The sequence below is a fragment of the Lithobates pipiens genome, unplaced genomic scaffold, assembly GCF_037356315.1.
Source record: "Lithobates pipiens isolate NorthernLeopardFrog02 unplaced genomic scaffold, aLitPip1_a1.2 Scaffold_23, whole genome shotgun sequence".
NCBI lineage: Eukaryota > Metazoa > Chordata > Amphibia > Anura > Ranidae > Lithobates > Lithobates pipiens.
The window spans coordinates 179554745-179570512 of NW_027507785.1; the positions used below are offsets into that span (position 1 = coordinate 179554745).

At 42.5% G+C, this 15768-nt stretch overlaps 1 protein-coding gene across 2 annotated transcripts in view; it reads left to right on the forward strand.

Annotated features, from left to right (window-relative positions):
* CDC73 (cell division cycle 73) overlaps positions 1 to 15768 on the forward strand; it is a 196007-nt gene that overhangs the window by 148508 nt on the left and 31731 nt on the right. For both annotated transcript variants that reach the window (XM_077452676.1, XM_077452675.1), the window contains exons 12-13: positions 9404 to 9439; positions 10601 to 10688. In XM_077452676.1, coding sequence (XP_077308802.1) covers positions 9404 to 9439; positions 10601 to 10688 — 124 coding nt within the window. The remainder of the gene's footprint in view (positions 1 to 9403; positions 9440 to 10600; positions 10689 to 15768) is intronic.

The following is a 15768-nucleotide window of genomic DNA, read 5'->3' on the forward strand; positions in this document are numbered from 1 at the left end:
GATGGATGGATGGATGGACACACACACACACACAGGGATGGATGGACGGACACACAGGGATGGACGGACACACAGGGATGGACGGACACACAGGGATGGACGGACACACAGGGATGGACGGACACACAGGGATGGACGGACACACAGGGATGGACAGGCATGTCTCACCCTCGGCTTATACACGAGTCAATAAGTTTGCCAGTTTTTTTGGGGGTAAATTGGGGGCCTCGGCTTATATTCGGGTCGGCCTATACTCGAGTATATACGGTATTTGTTTTTTTTATATTTCATAATGTACACATTTTGATGGCAGTTGTGAAAAAAATGCTGTAAATTAAGAGAGCTTTCAGAATAGAAGTATTATAATTCTTTTATCAATTAACAAAATGTGTAGTACAAATAGTAGAGAAATTAAAATCAATATTTGCTGCGATTACCCTTTTGGCTTCAAAAACTGCATACATTTTTAGGTACACTTGCACATCATTTTTAAAGGATCTCAGAAGGTAGGTTGCTTCTAACTTCTTGGGTAACTACAGATTTTCTGTGGCTATAGGCTGCCTCAAATCCTCCTGTTGTTTTTTTGCCAATTCAGTGAACACTTTAGAGAGACTTGAATCAACTCTACCGTTCATCATTATCCCTTCTCATTTCGACATCATTGTAGCATTTATTACTTGCATGTAGTCTCCCCCCCCCCTTCCTCTTTCTTTTACATTCCTGAGGTTACGAACATGGCCACTTACAGTACGGGTGACAGGCAGGATACCCTTATCCTTGTCTCCTCAGCCTGGCCTTCCAGCGTGTGCAGACCAGAGCTCCGCTCTGGGTCGGCCAAGACGAAACCTCTGCTCCAGAGGTGGTCGGTGAGCTTTTATGCTGGGGGGGGGGGGGGGGCAAATATGACTGGGCTACTGATGTCTGCGTCAGTTTGCCAAGGCCAGCAGCCACCCTGTACTGATCAGAGAGAGTGTCTGTGATGGAATGTCTCCCATCTCTTCAGGACTGGTAAGTACAGCTCTCCCTGCCTCAGTGGGGCTGAGCAGCTGGGCATTCCCTGGGAGGTCAATTTGGGGGTCCCTCACCTCCCTCTCTTCTCTCCCTATCTTCTCTCCCCCCCCCCCCCCCTTCATGGGGGATGCTGCATGTGGCTGCTGAACCCCTGTGGGATCTGAACCTGGTATTATCGGTGCTTCAGAAACGGCCATTTGAAAATATCAGAGAGTTTCCCCTGTTGACTCTTTCCCAGAAAGTGGTCTTTCTAGTGGCCATTACATCGACGAAGAGGGTTTTCGGAACTGGCGGCCTTGTCTTGCAAGTCGTCCTATCTGGTTATTTCCTGCCGAAGGTAGTCTCGGCGTTTCACATCAATGATGACATTGTGTTACCATCGCTGCGTCCTAAGCCGACACATCTTAAATAGCTGGCCCTTCATGCTCTGGACGTGGTTTCGGCTCTGAAGGTGTATTTGTCTGCCACGGTTCCCTTCCAGAAGTCAGACTCGCTGTTTGTTTCGGTGGCTGGTCCACAGAAAGGCATGGTGTTCTCGTTGGCCACCATTTCCAGGTGGATCAGACAGATTTTAGTACTAGCTTTCTCCTTGAAGGGGCAGGTGCCCCCCTTTCCGGTCACAGCCCACTCCACAAGGGCAATCAGAATGTCTTGGATCTTCCGACATCAAGCGTCTGTCGCTCAAGTATGTAATGCGGCGACCTGGTCATCTGTCAACACGTTTACAAAGTTCTACAAGGTAGATGTAGATAGTGCATCGGGTGATACCTGTTATGGCCCCAATGTTTTGCAGGCGGCTGTATAGTTGCAATTGCATATACAATTTTTTCCTGTTTTGTTGGTTAAAAGCGCAGTACCTTTAAGCTAATGCTTGTTGCATTCATTACCGCAGTTTTTGGTGCGTTTGGAGGGCAGTGCTTCTCCGTTGAGGAGTACCCTGTTTTTTGTGGTGGTTTTTCCTCACACTGTAGTTTTTTTGTGCGTAAAGTTTTTGTACTAGCTCCCACATGCCATGGTGGATGAAGTTTTATGCTGTTTTCCCACCCCTCATTTTGGCACTGCTTGGGGATGTCCCAATGGTCTAAAGCAGGGGTTGACAAATTTGCTTGGAATCTAGGAGCCAGCTAAAAAAGTTAGGAGCCAGGTCCGTGACGGCGATCTGGACCTGTCCCTGGCCTGACATGGAGACGAGTGAGGGGAAGATAGCCCCCAGCCCCCCACCTGTCTCCAAGTCATTGCCCATAGCTCTTAGAGGGACATTTTTAAATTGCATTTTAGTGTAAATATGAGATGTGAGGTCTCTCTGACCCCAGATCTCATATATAAAAGAGGACCTGTCATGCTTTTTTCTATTACAAGGGATTTTTACATTCCTTGTAATAGGAATAAAAGTGACACACTTTTTTTTTTTTTTTTTTTTTTAAAGAACAGTGAAAAAAATTAAAATAAAAGTTAAAATAAGAAAAAAAAATGTTTTAAATGCGCCCTGTCTCGCCAAGCTTGCGTGCAGAAGCGAACGCATATATGAAAGCGGTGTTCAAACCACACATGTGAGGTATCGCTGCGATCGGTAGAGTAAGAGCAATAATTCTAGCCCCAGACCTCCTCTGTAACTCAAAACGTGCAACCTATAGGGTCCACGGAGACGGTATACCCCCAGCTATGCTGCCCCAGGCGCAAGGTCGCTGATTCTAGTCGCCAATGCGACCTGGCGACCGGGTTTTGTCGAGCACTGGTCTAAAGAGAAGAAGCTGTGTCAGTCGGTGAATATAAGAGAAAATAGGATTTTTTTGTACTAACCGTAAAATCCTTTTCTCTAATTCACCGACTGACACAGCACCCTCCCCTCATATTTTTCTTTACGTTATACTTGGAGGTCGACCGATATATCGGCCGATATTTGCCGTTTTTTAATTAATCGGCCGATTGTGCTGATAAAAAGGCCGAGTTAGAACTACAGCGTGACTTGGAAATGACTTCTGTAATGGAAGTCAGTGTAAGTTGCCTGAGTCTTCATAGAAGCACTTGTTTCCTCTCTGTGCAGTCTGCCACGAAAAGAGCAAAAAGATACAATGTTTACATTTTTTATTGGTCGGACTCCAGGCCACCATGCTCGTGGATTAGACTACACCCCCCTACCGAACCTACCCACCCAGGTTCAAGCCTCTCCTGGGATCGGAAGGTCCAGAACAATAAAGACGCTCTAGGAAGGAGATATAGGAGCTGGAGACGCCAGCAGAACCTATTGGAGAGACCAGGAGCGATCGTTTTGTTTTCAAGCTTGTATGATCTCCCTAAAAAGAGATCTTGTCAGCTGGTAAGCCTTACTGAATTTGGTGGTGGATGAACCTCTCTCTCTAAGCGCACCTGCTATACATCTGAAGGGTGTTGTAAAGAGTCACTTCAATGGACTGAATTTATTTCTTTGCGTTTCTCTTCCTCTTTGGACTTTTTATGTGTTTTAATTTTTGAGTATTTTTTTGCACATTTTTATGGTTATATACACTGTTTAGTATTTGATATTAGAATTTAATATGTCACAATATCATTTTGGCACTTAATAAGTTTTAGCGCAGCTTTATTTTTTGGTTTTTGACTTGAATGAATGAACTCATCTGTGTGTAGAGTTCTCAGTTTAACCATTTAAAGACTAAATCTTTTCTGACACTTGTTGCTTACAAGTAAAAATCCTGTATTTTCTGCCAGAAAATCACTTAGACCAGGGCTTGACAAATTTGCTTGGAATCTAGGAGCCAGCTAAAAAAAGTTAGGAGCCAACGGCGATCCGGCCTTGTCCCTGGCCTGACATGGAGACGAGTGAGGGGAAGATAGTGCGCCCCCCCCCCCCCCCCCCACCTGTCTCCAAGTCATTGCCCATAGCTCTTAGAGGGACATTTTTATTTTATTTTTTTCAAATGACAATTTATTTTTTATTTTTAAATTGCATTTTAGTGTAAATATGAGATCTGAGGTCTCTCTGACCCCAAATCTCATATTTAAGAGGACCTGTCATGCTTTTTTATATTACAAGGGATTTTTACATTCCTTGTAATAGGAATAAAAGTGACAATTTTTTTTTAAAGAACCGTGAAAAAATAAAAAGTTAAAATAAGAAAAAAATATTTTTTTTAAATGCGCCCTGTCCCGCCAAGTTTGCGTGCAGAAGCGAACGCATACGTGAATAGCGCCCGCATAGGAAAGCGATGTTCAAACCACACGTGAGGTATCGCTGCGTTCGGTAGAGCGAGAGCAATAATTCTAGCCCTAGACCTCCTCTGTAACCCAAAACGTGCAACCTGTAGAATTTTTTTAAACGCCGCCTATGGAGATTTTAAAGGCTAAAAGTTTGTCTCCATTCCATGAGCGGACGCAATTTTGAAGCGTGACATGTTGGGTATCAATTTACTCGGCGTAACATTATTTTTCACAATATAAAAAAAATTGGAAAGTGTTGTTCTATTGTAAGTTGATTGCTTTATTTACAATAAAATTTTTCTTCTTGGGGGGAAAAAAAAAAAAAAATTGGGCTAACTTTACTGTCTTATTTTTTTAATTAAATAATTTTTCCCCAAAAATGCGCTTGTAAGTCCGCTGCACAAATACGGTGTGACAGACAGTATTGCAACGACCACCATTTTATTCTCTAGGTTGTTAGAACTCCTAAACATTATATTTTTTATTCTAAGTAAAGGTGAGGAGATGGGCGGGCAGTGAAAGCTCCATTAGCATTGCTGGCTGTCATACTAACAGCCACCACTAGATGGCGCCAGATTACAGAAGGAAACATAGGACCGCAGAAGGCCTCAAAGCCGCAGCCTCAATTACCGGCCGGCGGCGGCGCAGCCCGACGCGATCATGCCAGGGGGGGGGGAGGAGACAGGATACCCCCCGCTGTGCTGCCCCAGGCGCCAGGTCGCTAATTCTAGTCGCAAATGCGACCTGGCGCCCGGGGTTTGTTGAGCCTTGACTTAGACCCCCCCAAAAATTATATATATTTTTTTAGCAGAGATCCTAGGGAATAAAACAGCGGTTGTTGCAACATTTTATGTGTCACGGCATTTGCGCAGAGGTCTTTCAAATGCATTTTTTTGGGGGAAAAAAATACACTAATTAAAAACAGTATAGTTAGCCCTTTTTTTTTTTTTTTTTTCGTCCAAAAGTTTTGACTACCTGTTTTTTTTATAATATATAGGTTTTCTTTTTTTTTTTTTTTTTTTATCTAAATCGTACATACAAGTAAACTGATTGGAGGTTTGTTTTGTTTAATAAATGTTTTTAAATGTAAGAAATTTTCTGCATCACTTATGAAGGCTGCTTTCACACTGGAGCGGGCAGGCGTTGATGGTAAAATGCTGCAAGTTTTAGCAGCTCTTTACCATCATTTTAGCGGTGCTATTTGGCTGCTAGTGGGGCACATAAAACCCAGCTAGCGGCCGAGGAAGAGGTTAAATGCGCCCATGAAGCACCGCTGCCAAATCACTTTGCATGCGCTTCGGCAGTGGTGCCCATTCATATCAGTGGGCAGGAGTGGTGGAGGAGCGGTATACACCACTCCAAACGTGCTGCTTGCAGGACTTTTTTTTTTTTTTTTTTTAAGATCCTGCCAGCGCATCACCTCCGTGTGAAAGCACTCTGTCTTTCACACAGACTGCAGGGGAGCCGTTTTGCAGGCACTTTACAGGCGCTATTTTTAGCCGTAAAGCACCTGAAAAACACCCCAGTGGGAAAGGTGTGTTAGATTTTATGAGATGAAGGGGGATTAAAAAAAATAAAAAAAAAATCGGCCTAACATATCGGCCCAAAAAAATCCGCATCATATATCGGCCGCCATGATTTCTAAATATCGGCATCAGCATTGGCCAGAGAAAAACCCATATCGGTCGACCTCTAGTTATACTGCTTGTTGACGTACTGAGGCTGCAGTAGTATGCTGAGGGGTTTCTACCTGAGGGACTGCCCCTTGGGCGGAACTAGAAAGTTCTAGTTTTATTATCGCATGTAATACCTAGTCTTCTCATGAAGGTGACATAACAACCCAATGGTCTAAAAGAGAAGAAGCTGTGTCAGTCAGTGAATTATAGAGAAAAGGATTTTACAGTGAGTACAAAAAAATCCTATTTTTCAGAGAGGGACTCTCTGGCTCTTTCCACTGGTGGGGGATTAAGCTCTTTGCTGCGTTTAGGAGACATGGTATCGATGTTCTCCTGTATTGTTTTATGGACATGCTAACCATGTGGCGCAGGCAAACCCTAGGCTCTTCTGGTATTTTGAAACCCACGATTTCTTCGGTTATTGATAGTACTCCTAATTTTAGGGCATGTCCACCATAATCCTTCCGTCTCTTAACCACTTAAGCCCGGACCACTTGTTGCGATTCGACACTGCGTCGCTTTAACTGACAATTGCGCAGTCGTGCAACATGGCTCCCAAAAAAAATTTACATCTTTTTTTCCCCCCACAAATAGAGCTTTCTTTTAGTGTTTTGCCCCGCGGTTTTTATTTTTGTGCGCTATAAACAATAAAGGCAACAATTTTGAAAAAAAATACGTGTTTTTTACACTTTGCTATAATAAATATCCCCCAAAAATATATAAAAAACAGTTTTTTTTTTTTTTTTTTCTTTTTTTTTTTTCTCAGTTTAGGATGATACGTATTCTTGTACATATTTTTGGTAAAAATAAATCGCAATAAGCATTTGATTGGTTTGCGCAAATGTTATAGCGTTTAAAAAATAGGGGATAGTTTTATGGCATTTTTATTGATTAGTAATGGCACCGATTTTTATCGCGACTGCGACATTATGGCAGACGCATCGGACAATTTTGGAACCATTTGCATTAATTCAGCGATCAATAATAAAAAATTGCATTGATAACTCTAAAAATGTCACTGAAAGTGCAGGGGTTAAGTTTGTCCTAGGGAGTGATTCTAACTGTGAGGGGAGGGGCTGTGTATGATACATCACTGATAATCGCTCCCAATTACAGGGATCGGTGATCAGTGTCCGTGTCATTAGGCAGAACGGTGGAGATGCTTGTTTACATCAGCATCTTCCCGTTCTTCCTCACCATGAGGCGATAGCGGGCATCCTCACGGACATCGGGTCCGTGGGACCCGCGGTCACAGTTCCGGCGGGCGCTCGCTCAAGCCGCCTCTTAAAGGCCAACATACAGGTACGTTAATCTGCCTGTATGTGCCCTTCTGCCGCAGTATATCTGCGTGAGGCGGTCGGGAAGCGGCCAATGTAATCCCAGACACTCAATGTTGAGATCAGGGCTCTGTGGGGACCAAACCAGCACTTCCAGGACTCCTTGTTTTTTGTGCTGTAGATAGTTCTTAATCACACTGGCTTTGGCTTTTGCTCATTATCCTGTTGCAGAATACATTTGGGGCCAATCGCACACCTCCCTGATGCAAACATGCAAGGAACCTCCACCAGCTTTACCATTGCCTGCAGACACTCATTGAATAAAGACACCAGTCCATCCAGTTCAACCTGAGTGAGTGTGGGTGCATGTCCACAACCCCTATACATTGTGTCCCATCAAGATGCCCATCTATTTATTTGAGGTACCCATATAGCACCGTCAATTTTTACGCAGTGCTACACACACACACACACACACACACACACCCCCCCACACCAAGGAGCCCACAATCCAAGGTCCCCAACCCACAGAAGCCAATTAATAAATTAAGCCAATTGGTTTTTGGACTGTAGGAGGAAACCCACGCAGGCACAGGGAGAACCTGCAGGTAGTGTTGTGGTTGGGATTTTAACCAGAGAACCTTTTTACTGCTAGGTGAGAGTGCTACCCACTACACCACTGTGCTGCCCCCAAGCCCTTATTATTCTAACGCTCTCCTAGCCCTTTGGCAAACAAATTGTCTCCTGCTTCAGATATTTCAAATTTTGACTCATCGGCCTGGAGCACATGCTGCCATTTTTCTGCACCCCAGTTTATATGTCTTGTGCAGGGTCACTTTGAGTCACTTAGCCTTTTTTTTCCTCATGGGAGGTATTACTTTTTGGCCACAATTTTTACATGATCACTGCTGGCCAGAGTTCTGTGGACAGTAGATGGGTATACCTGGGTCCCACTGGTTTCCGCAAGCTTTGTGCTGATGGTGGTACTGCTGGACATCTTCCGATGTTGAAGGGAAGTAAGCATGATTTGCATTTCATTCACTGCATTAAATTTCCTTGGCCGAGCACTGTCTATGGTCCTCAACGTTGGGGTCTTCACTCAATGAATGGTGTCTACAATGCTGAGAAATGCACACAGATACTTATCCATCATGCCTCACCATCAGGGAAGCATGTGATTGGCCCCAAATTCTGCAGCAAGTTGACCCCAAACCTACAGCCAATGTCATTAAGAACTTTGTTCAGCGTAAAGGATAAGGAGTCCTGGAACTGATGGTTTTGGCCTCCCACGAGCCCTAATCTCAACATCAAGTCTGTCTGGGATTACATGAAGAGGCCGATTGATTTGAGGCAGCCTTTATCCACAGAAGATCTGTGGTTAGTTCTCCAAGATTTTTGGAACAACCTACCTGCCAAGTGCCTTCAAAAACTGTGTGCAAGTGTACCTAGAAGAATTGATGCTGTTTTGAAGCCAGAGGGTAGTGACGCCAAATACTGATTTACTTTAGATTTTCTTATTTGCATTTTTTATTTGCTTTTGTTTACTTTGCAATTGATAAAAAAAAAATTAAAATATATATTTTTACTTTGCAGAATTTCTTCACACCTGACAATACTGTATTTATATGCAGAATTTCTTCACACCTGACAATACTGTATTTATATGCAAAAGTGAACAAATACCTTGTTTGTTTAGCTTGTAATTTTATGAAGCCGTATTAGCTCATTATACCATCCTACCTGGATGATATTCTATCTCAAAAAATGCTATATGATAATTGCAGTTTTACAGTGCTGAAGCCCTCCACTTCAAAATGTGAAATGTTAACACCGACCATCAGTGCAAACCAGGTCTGCTTTACATGGTCTGTTTTGTGTTGTGCTGTTCCCAGTGGAGATATTCTTCTGTTTTGTAGAAACCAGACAAGGCTCTAGGCCACAGAGTTGAATGGAAGACTTGTCCCCTGCTCTGAGCAGATGGACTGATCTTACGTTCTCTATATGCTAGAGCCATGGCTGATCTGCAGTAGAGGTTCCCTGGTCCACTGTGGAGGACAGCATTACCAGATGTCGAGTCTAGCCTTCACGTTTTGTTTGTGTAAGGTGGGAGTAGGAGCACTTAGGTCTGTTTTTTTTCTGCAAAACTATAAATAAAATGATTTATATTGAAACTTTATACAATTTAACTGGTAATTCTAATCAAGTCACCCTCGTACTCATTTGTTTTTGTTTTTTTGTATGCAGTATCACAGGCAAGGCCTCCACCCAATCAGAAGAAAGGTAAGATATTTTGTTTATTTTTTTTGAGGAGGTGCAAAAAGTCCATTGATGCTTTTGGTTTTAACTGGGACATGTAAAAGAGCTAAGAAAAATTAGAAATCATATGCACTCACTACTCTTCCTCAGGCTGTCATAGCTGTGAGTGTAGGGGTAGGACATAGCGTGGCTTCCAGTCAGAGAGGAGAAAGAGCCAAAACAAATTATTTTGAGTGTCTGTCTTGAGATATCATTTGCATTTTTGCCTCCCTCTTGGCTCCAGTATGGTGACAGATTTAGTAATAATGTAGGTTTTATTTATAATTTTAAAAGGTTTTTGGAATGACGTTCTTTTCTTAAAATACATATACCTTGGTTTGTAAGCATAATTTGTTCCAGATGCATGCTTGTATACCAAAGTACTCTTATATCAAAGCAAATTTTCACATAAATGGAAACTCAGATAATTAGTTCCACAGCCATTTATTCATATAAAAACGTATCAAAATATGAGAATGTACATATTAATACTGTAGTAGGAATACTGTAATGCACCTCTGTGGTGAGAAGGAGACTCGGTAATTAATGTAAAAAATTACACTCACAATGTCCAATGTCTGGAGCTCATCCATGTAAATCCGAAGGTGTGCAGTAAATGGCGCTATATGTGGCCAGAGGTTCGGGGGGCGATGGTGGCTCCCATCGCTTCTTGGAGAACTCAGACACTCGGGAACTCTTGACATCACTTCCGGGTTCTACAAACACACGTTACATCCACCCTACCCAGCTGGGAGTGTCTGAGTATCTCCAGGAAGTGCTGGGAGCCACCATCACCCCCCGAACCTCTGGCCACCTACAATGCTGTACTGTGTACTCTACACCAGCAGCTTTACTGTAGATATACACAGGGGCTTTACATGGTGAACACCAGACTCCTTAACATTGTGAGTGTAATTCTTTTACTGTAAAAAAAACAAAAAACAAACTACTTTTGTATATCAAGGCTCTTATATCAAGAATTAAAAAAAAAAAAGTTGCTCGTCTTTTAAAGTGCTCATATACTGCATTACTCATTAACCAAGATACTAGGTATTGCTGTGTGTATGTGTATTTATTTTTATTTTTTTCCGCATTGCATAGTAAAACAGTTCTAACGTTTTTCTCGGTTATCCGCTTTAATTCTAGGTTCACGAACACCTATAATAATTATACCAGCTGCTACAACATCCCTGATAACCATGCTGAATTCTAAAGATCTCCTTCAGGATCTTAAGTGAGTAGTTAATGCTTTCAGAGGGACCAAATATTGCTAACTTAAGTAAAATGAAGACATGTAGAAGCCCTTTTGCTCTGCCCCAGTGATGGCCTGATCTGGCATTTGGCACATCCTGGTGGTATCGAAGCCTTCCTTCCCTTTCTTGCTCCCCAACCCTTTTATTGGCCAGTTAGACCACCTATGATAATGCGTTTTGGGCCTATAGAGAGCAGATCAGCTTTTTTTAATTGGGAAAATGTTTGTGCCAAAAGTCATCAAATGCACAATACAATAAACAAGGAACGTAAGTAGATTTGACACTACCAGGAAATGTCAGCTCTTTGCTTGGCATACAGAGTACTGAAAACTGCTGTAGATGTGATATCTACCTTGCATATAAAAATAAAAAAGCTGACACTTCTTGCAACAGTCACGTTGTTTAGTCTGATTACTGCCGCATTTATTTATTACAGGTACTTATACAATGCGCTCCTAACGGAGCGCATTCGGCGCAGTACAAATCCCATATCAAATCAAATGCCATCAATTTAACACAGTTCTTTACATATCTATTGTACATTTACATCTGTCCCTGCCCATGCTTGGGCCCCAGCACCTATACCACCCCATTTATGAGAGCCTGGTCACTGCACTGTTAAAATGTCCTGCACACTTTCTGTACATTCCATGCATGCTAAGAGATTGTTTCCGTTCATGTGTACGCACCTGTATGTGCACTCATTTGCACATCAGAGAAACCCAGGGGCAAAGTATTTGTTACAGAAATACAGCCATGGCCAAAAGTTTTGAGACACATATTTTTCACAAAGTCTTCTGCTTCAGTGTTTTTATATTTTGTCAGATGTTACTATGGGATACTGAAGTAGATCTACAAGCATTTCATAAGTGTCAAAGGCTTTTATTGACAATTACATTAAGTTTATATAGAGTCAATATTTTCAGTGTTGACCCTTCTTTTTCAAGACCTGTAATTTGCCCTGGCATACTGTCAATCAGCTGACGGATGGCAGCTCATTATTAAATCAGTGCTTGGTGTTTGTCAATTTGTGGGCTTTCTTTTTTTTGTTCACCCACCTCTTAAGGATTGTCCACAAGTTCTCAATGGCATTAAGGTCTGGGGAGTTCCTGGACATGGAACCAAAATTTTGATGTTTTGTTCCCCAAGCCACTTGGTTATCACTTTTGCCTTATGGGCAAACAGTAGTTGGATGGTTGGGAGAAGTTGCTCTCAGAGGATGTTTTTTTAAGATTCTTTGTTCATGGCTGTGTCCTTCGGCAAAAATGTGAATGAGCCCACTCCCTTGGCCAAGAAGCAACCCCACACATGAAAGGTCTCAGGATGCTTTACTCTTGGCATGACTCATGGTAGCGCTCACCTTTCTCTTTTTGGACAAGATTTTTTCCACATGCCCCAAACAATCGGAAATGGGATTCCTCAGAGATGACTTTACTCTAGTCCTCAGCAGTCCATTAACTAACTTTTTCAGAATTTCAGTCTGCCCCTGATGTTTCTCCTGGAGACAAGGGGCTTCTTTGCTGCCTATCTCGACACCAGGCCATCCTCCAAAAGTCTTCATCTTGCTCTGCGTGCAGATGCACTCACACCTGTAACCTTGAATAAGGTTACCAAAAATATAAATATTGCCGTATATACAGCCTCCTGCTACAAAACTAAGCTCTAGTTCATGCTGAGTAAACTAAATTATTAATGCATCTTAAATAGAAATTTGATTAAAAATCGGATTTAAATTTCAAAAACTTTTTTTTTTTTTTCATTTATTTTTATCCACACTGCTTTTGGGTCTCGCTGGCTTTGCTGGGGCATCGGGAGCCATTGGCTCCCAATGCTATCAATCAAAGCCAGTGAGGAGTGGGTGGGGCCGAATCCCGCTGTTTGTGTTAATGGACCCAGCAGAGGGACTCAGGTGCAACAATGCACGAGTGTCCCAGTGGGAAGCGGATTCCCATGGGAGCACTGGCCAAAGAGGAGAGGCAAGGACTGCCAGCAGTGGACTTGAAAAGGAAGTTCCCATGCGCTATGTGCGATTCCATTACACAGTGTTGGTAAGTATAGGCATATTTTAAAATATTATTATATTAATATTTTAAAAAAAAATTACCTTTACAACCCCTTTGGCGATACCTCATGTGTGGTTTGAACACCGTTTACATATGTGGGCTCGACCTGCGTATGCGTTCGCTTCTGCGCACAAGCTTGGAGGGTGCTCTAAATTACTTATTTTACTTTTTTTACTTTTTATTTTTACACTGTCCCATGTAAAAAAATAAAAATAATTGGATCACTTTTATTCCTATTACAAGGAATGTATACATCCCTTGCAATACAAATAAGCAGGACAAGGCCTCTTTAATGTGAGATCTGGGGTCAAAAAGACCTCAGCTCTCACATTTACACTTAAAAGCAATAAAAGTGTTTGTTTTTGTTTTTTCCTATTAAAAAAAATTGTCTCTTTTTTAAGGCGGGAGGGCACAAGTGACATTTGACATTGCTCCAGTCCTCCAAGGACATAGTCGAGTGATGGCAAGATGGCCCCCACTCGACTCTGCTTTTGGAGGACTGGAGCAACATCAAATGTCACTTCCTGCCCATCCATCCCGGGGATTTGATAGTTTCCGCTGCTTCCAGCGGTTCCGGTAAGTGGCGGAAACGCCCGAAAAGCGGAAGGAGGGCACCTCTCCCACCGCCCATAAGTGATCTCATGTCGAATCTGCTCCTGAGACCACTTTTATGTGAAAGGGTTGCTGGCCATGGATAAAAATGACCAGGCTTATGGCAGCTAGCTTCTGCCATAACAACGGAATTTAACTTCAAAGTAGCGCTGTATATGCACAGTGGGCGGACTGGAAGTGGTTAATACAGATTAGCAAATATGCATGTTAATTTTTTTTTCTTGTACTTTTCTTTTCTTGAACTTTCTTATTTTGATTTCAAAAGGCATACATTGGTCTGCATGCATGATTTTTAACTTGCAATTTCAGAGTGTTTGCATTGAAACATATATTTACTTTAGTTCTCTTTTAGTTGAAATAGTAGTTATGGTTTGTGGTTTCAGCAGTTCCTAATTTTAATACGTATTTTTGGAGACGATCATAACAAAAAAATAAATACTTTTTGTGATATTTGAGAACTGAGAATCACTGATATTTTATGCTTGGGTGTCTTAGTGTCTTTCTAATACGTAGTACCCTTTCCTCATGATCTTCTTGCCAGAGTTCAGAATATTTATGATTTGTCTTAAAATGCCAGTATTGTAATAATTGTGTGTCCCAAAAAGTGCTTGTGAGTAATACTTATAACGAAAGAATTAAAGCGGAGATCCATCCACATTTTTCACTCCTCACCATGCAGCATTAATGTGCATCCTTAAAATGAATTGGCAATTTTTTTCTGTTCACTTACCTGATTTATGCATTATCTAATTTCACTTCCTCCTTTAGCAGCCGCGGGCATAATTTCCAGTTTTGCATTGGCTCTTGGGAGATCTTGGTTAGCTTGGCATGGCGTGTCTCCAGTAACATTTAACATTGGCATCTATAGAAAATCCTTGGTCATCTTGGCATGGCAAAGAGAAGTATTTCTACCCCACAAAAAACACCCTAAGCCTACTACCAGTACTACTGCTACTCCCAGGTCCTCTGAGTCAAATGTGAGTCCATCCTTTTATCTCAAAGCCTTGGACCCCAAAAGTCTTTACTTAAAGCCCTCTTCACACCCACTCTGGGTGGGAGGACATCTGTTGGCTTTCGGTCAGTCTAGTTCAGAGACGACTTGGATCTCTGGATCCAATATATCTTTTTCAGGGGCTCAAAATAGAATTTCTATACCTGCCTCCTCCTCAATTCCCAATCTCTAATCTTCTAGCTTCACTTTAACGAAAGGCAGACTTGTTACCTGCCCTGAATCAATTTCAGGCACGAGGAGTGGCAGTCTTAGTCCCTCTCCCTGTAGAAGTAAAGTTCAAAGGGTTTACTCAAATCTATTCAGACTCAAAGCCAAATGGAAGCATTAAAAAAATCTGTCAAGCTTACTCCTAATGCAGGTAGTCAGACACTATAGCTGGCTTCTGTCGTGTTCCCCTATAGCAGTCCCTTTTCCCATGAGGCAAGCAGATCTGCCGGTACTTGGTTGCCTCCAGGTCTTGTACACAATGCTATAGTGCCTGGCCACCACACTGGGGCGGGCAGGTTTGACCTGAGCACAACGAACTGGTACTTGCGGTTGGCAGACAGGCAACTTCAAAAAGTGTTCCCTCCAGCCTTCTCATTACCTAGTGTACCTGGGATTAATTCTAGACAAAACCCAGGCCAAGATTTTCCTTTGCCTGGAAAAGGTGGTTACTCAGAGGTCAAACTCCAACTCTCAGAACAACCAAGCATCCCTCGACTAACTTTTACTGGGGTAAAAGTTTACTAGGCTTCCAAGGATTGCAAGGATCCCTTGCTTTGTTCACTGGTGCAAAGTCATGTTGGAAGAGGCCATCCCAAAACTGTTCCCACAAAGTTGGGAGCATGAAATTATAAATGTCTTGGTATGCTGATTTCTTAAGAGTTCCCTTCACTGGAGCCCCACACCATAATCCGCCCTCCACCAAATTATTTAGACCAGTGCACAAAGCAAGATTCATAGAGACCTGGATGAGTGAGTTTGGGGTGGAGAAGCTTGACTGGTCTGCACAGAGCCCTGACCTCAACCCGATTAGAACACCTTTGGGATGCTTTAGAGTGGAGACTGTGAGCCAGGCCTTCTCATCTAACATCAGTGCCTGACCTCACAAATGTGCTTCTGGAAGAATGGTTAAACATTCCCAAAGACGCACTCCTAAACCTTTTGGACAGCCTTCCCAGGAGAGTTGAAGCTGTTATAGCTACAAATAATGGGCCCACTCAATACTGAACCCTATTAAGACTAAGACTGGGGTGCCATTAATGTTAATGTGTGTGTAAAGGCAAGTGCCCCAAAACTTTTGACAATCTAGTGTGTCTGGTTCTAGCTATGGAAGGGACAGTCTTGCTGTTCCGGGTGCTGCAAACTAACATTCTGTCAATGGCTCTGGGG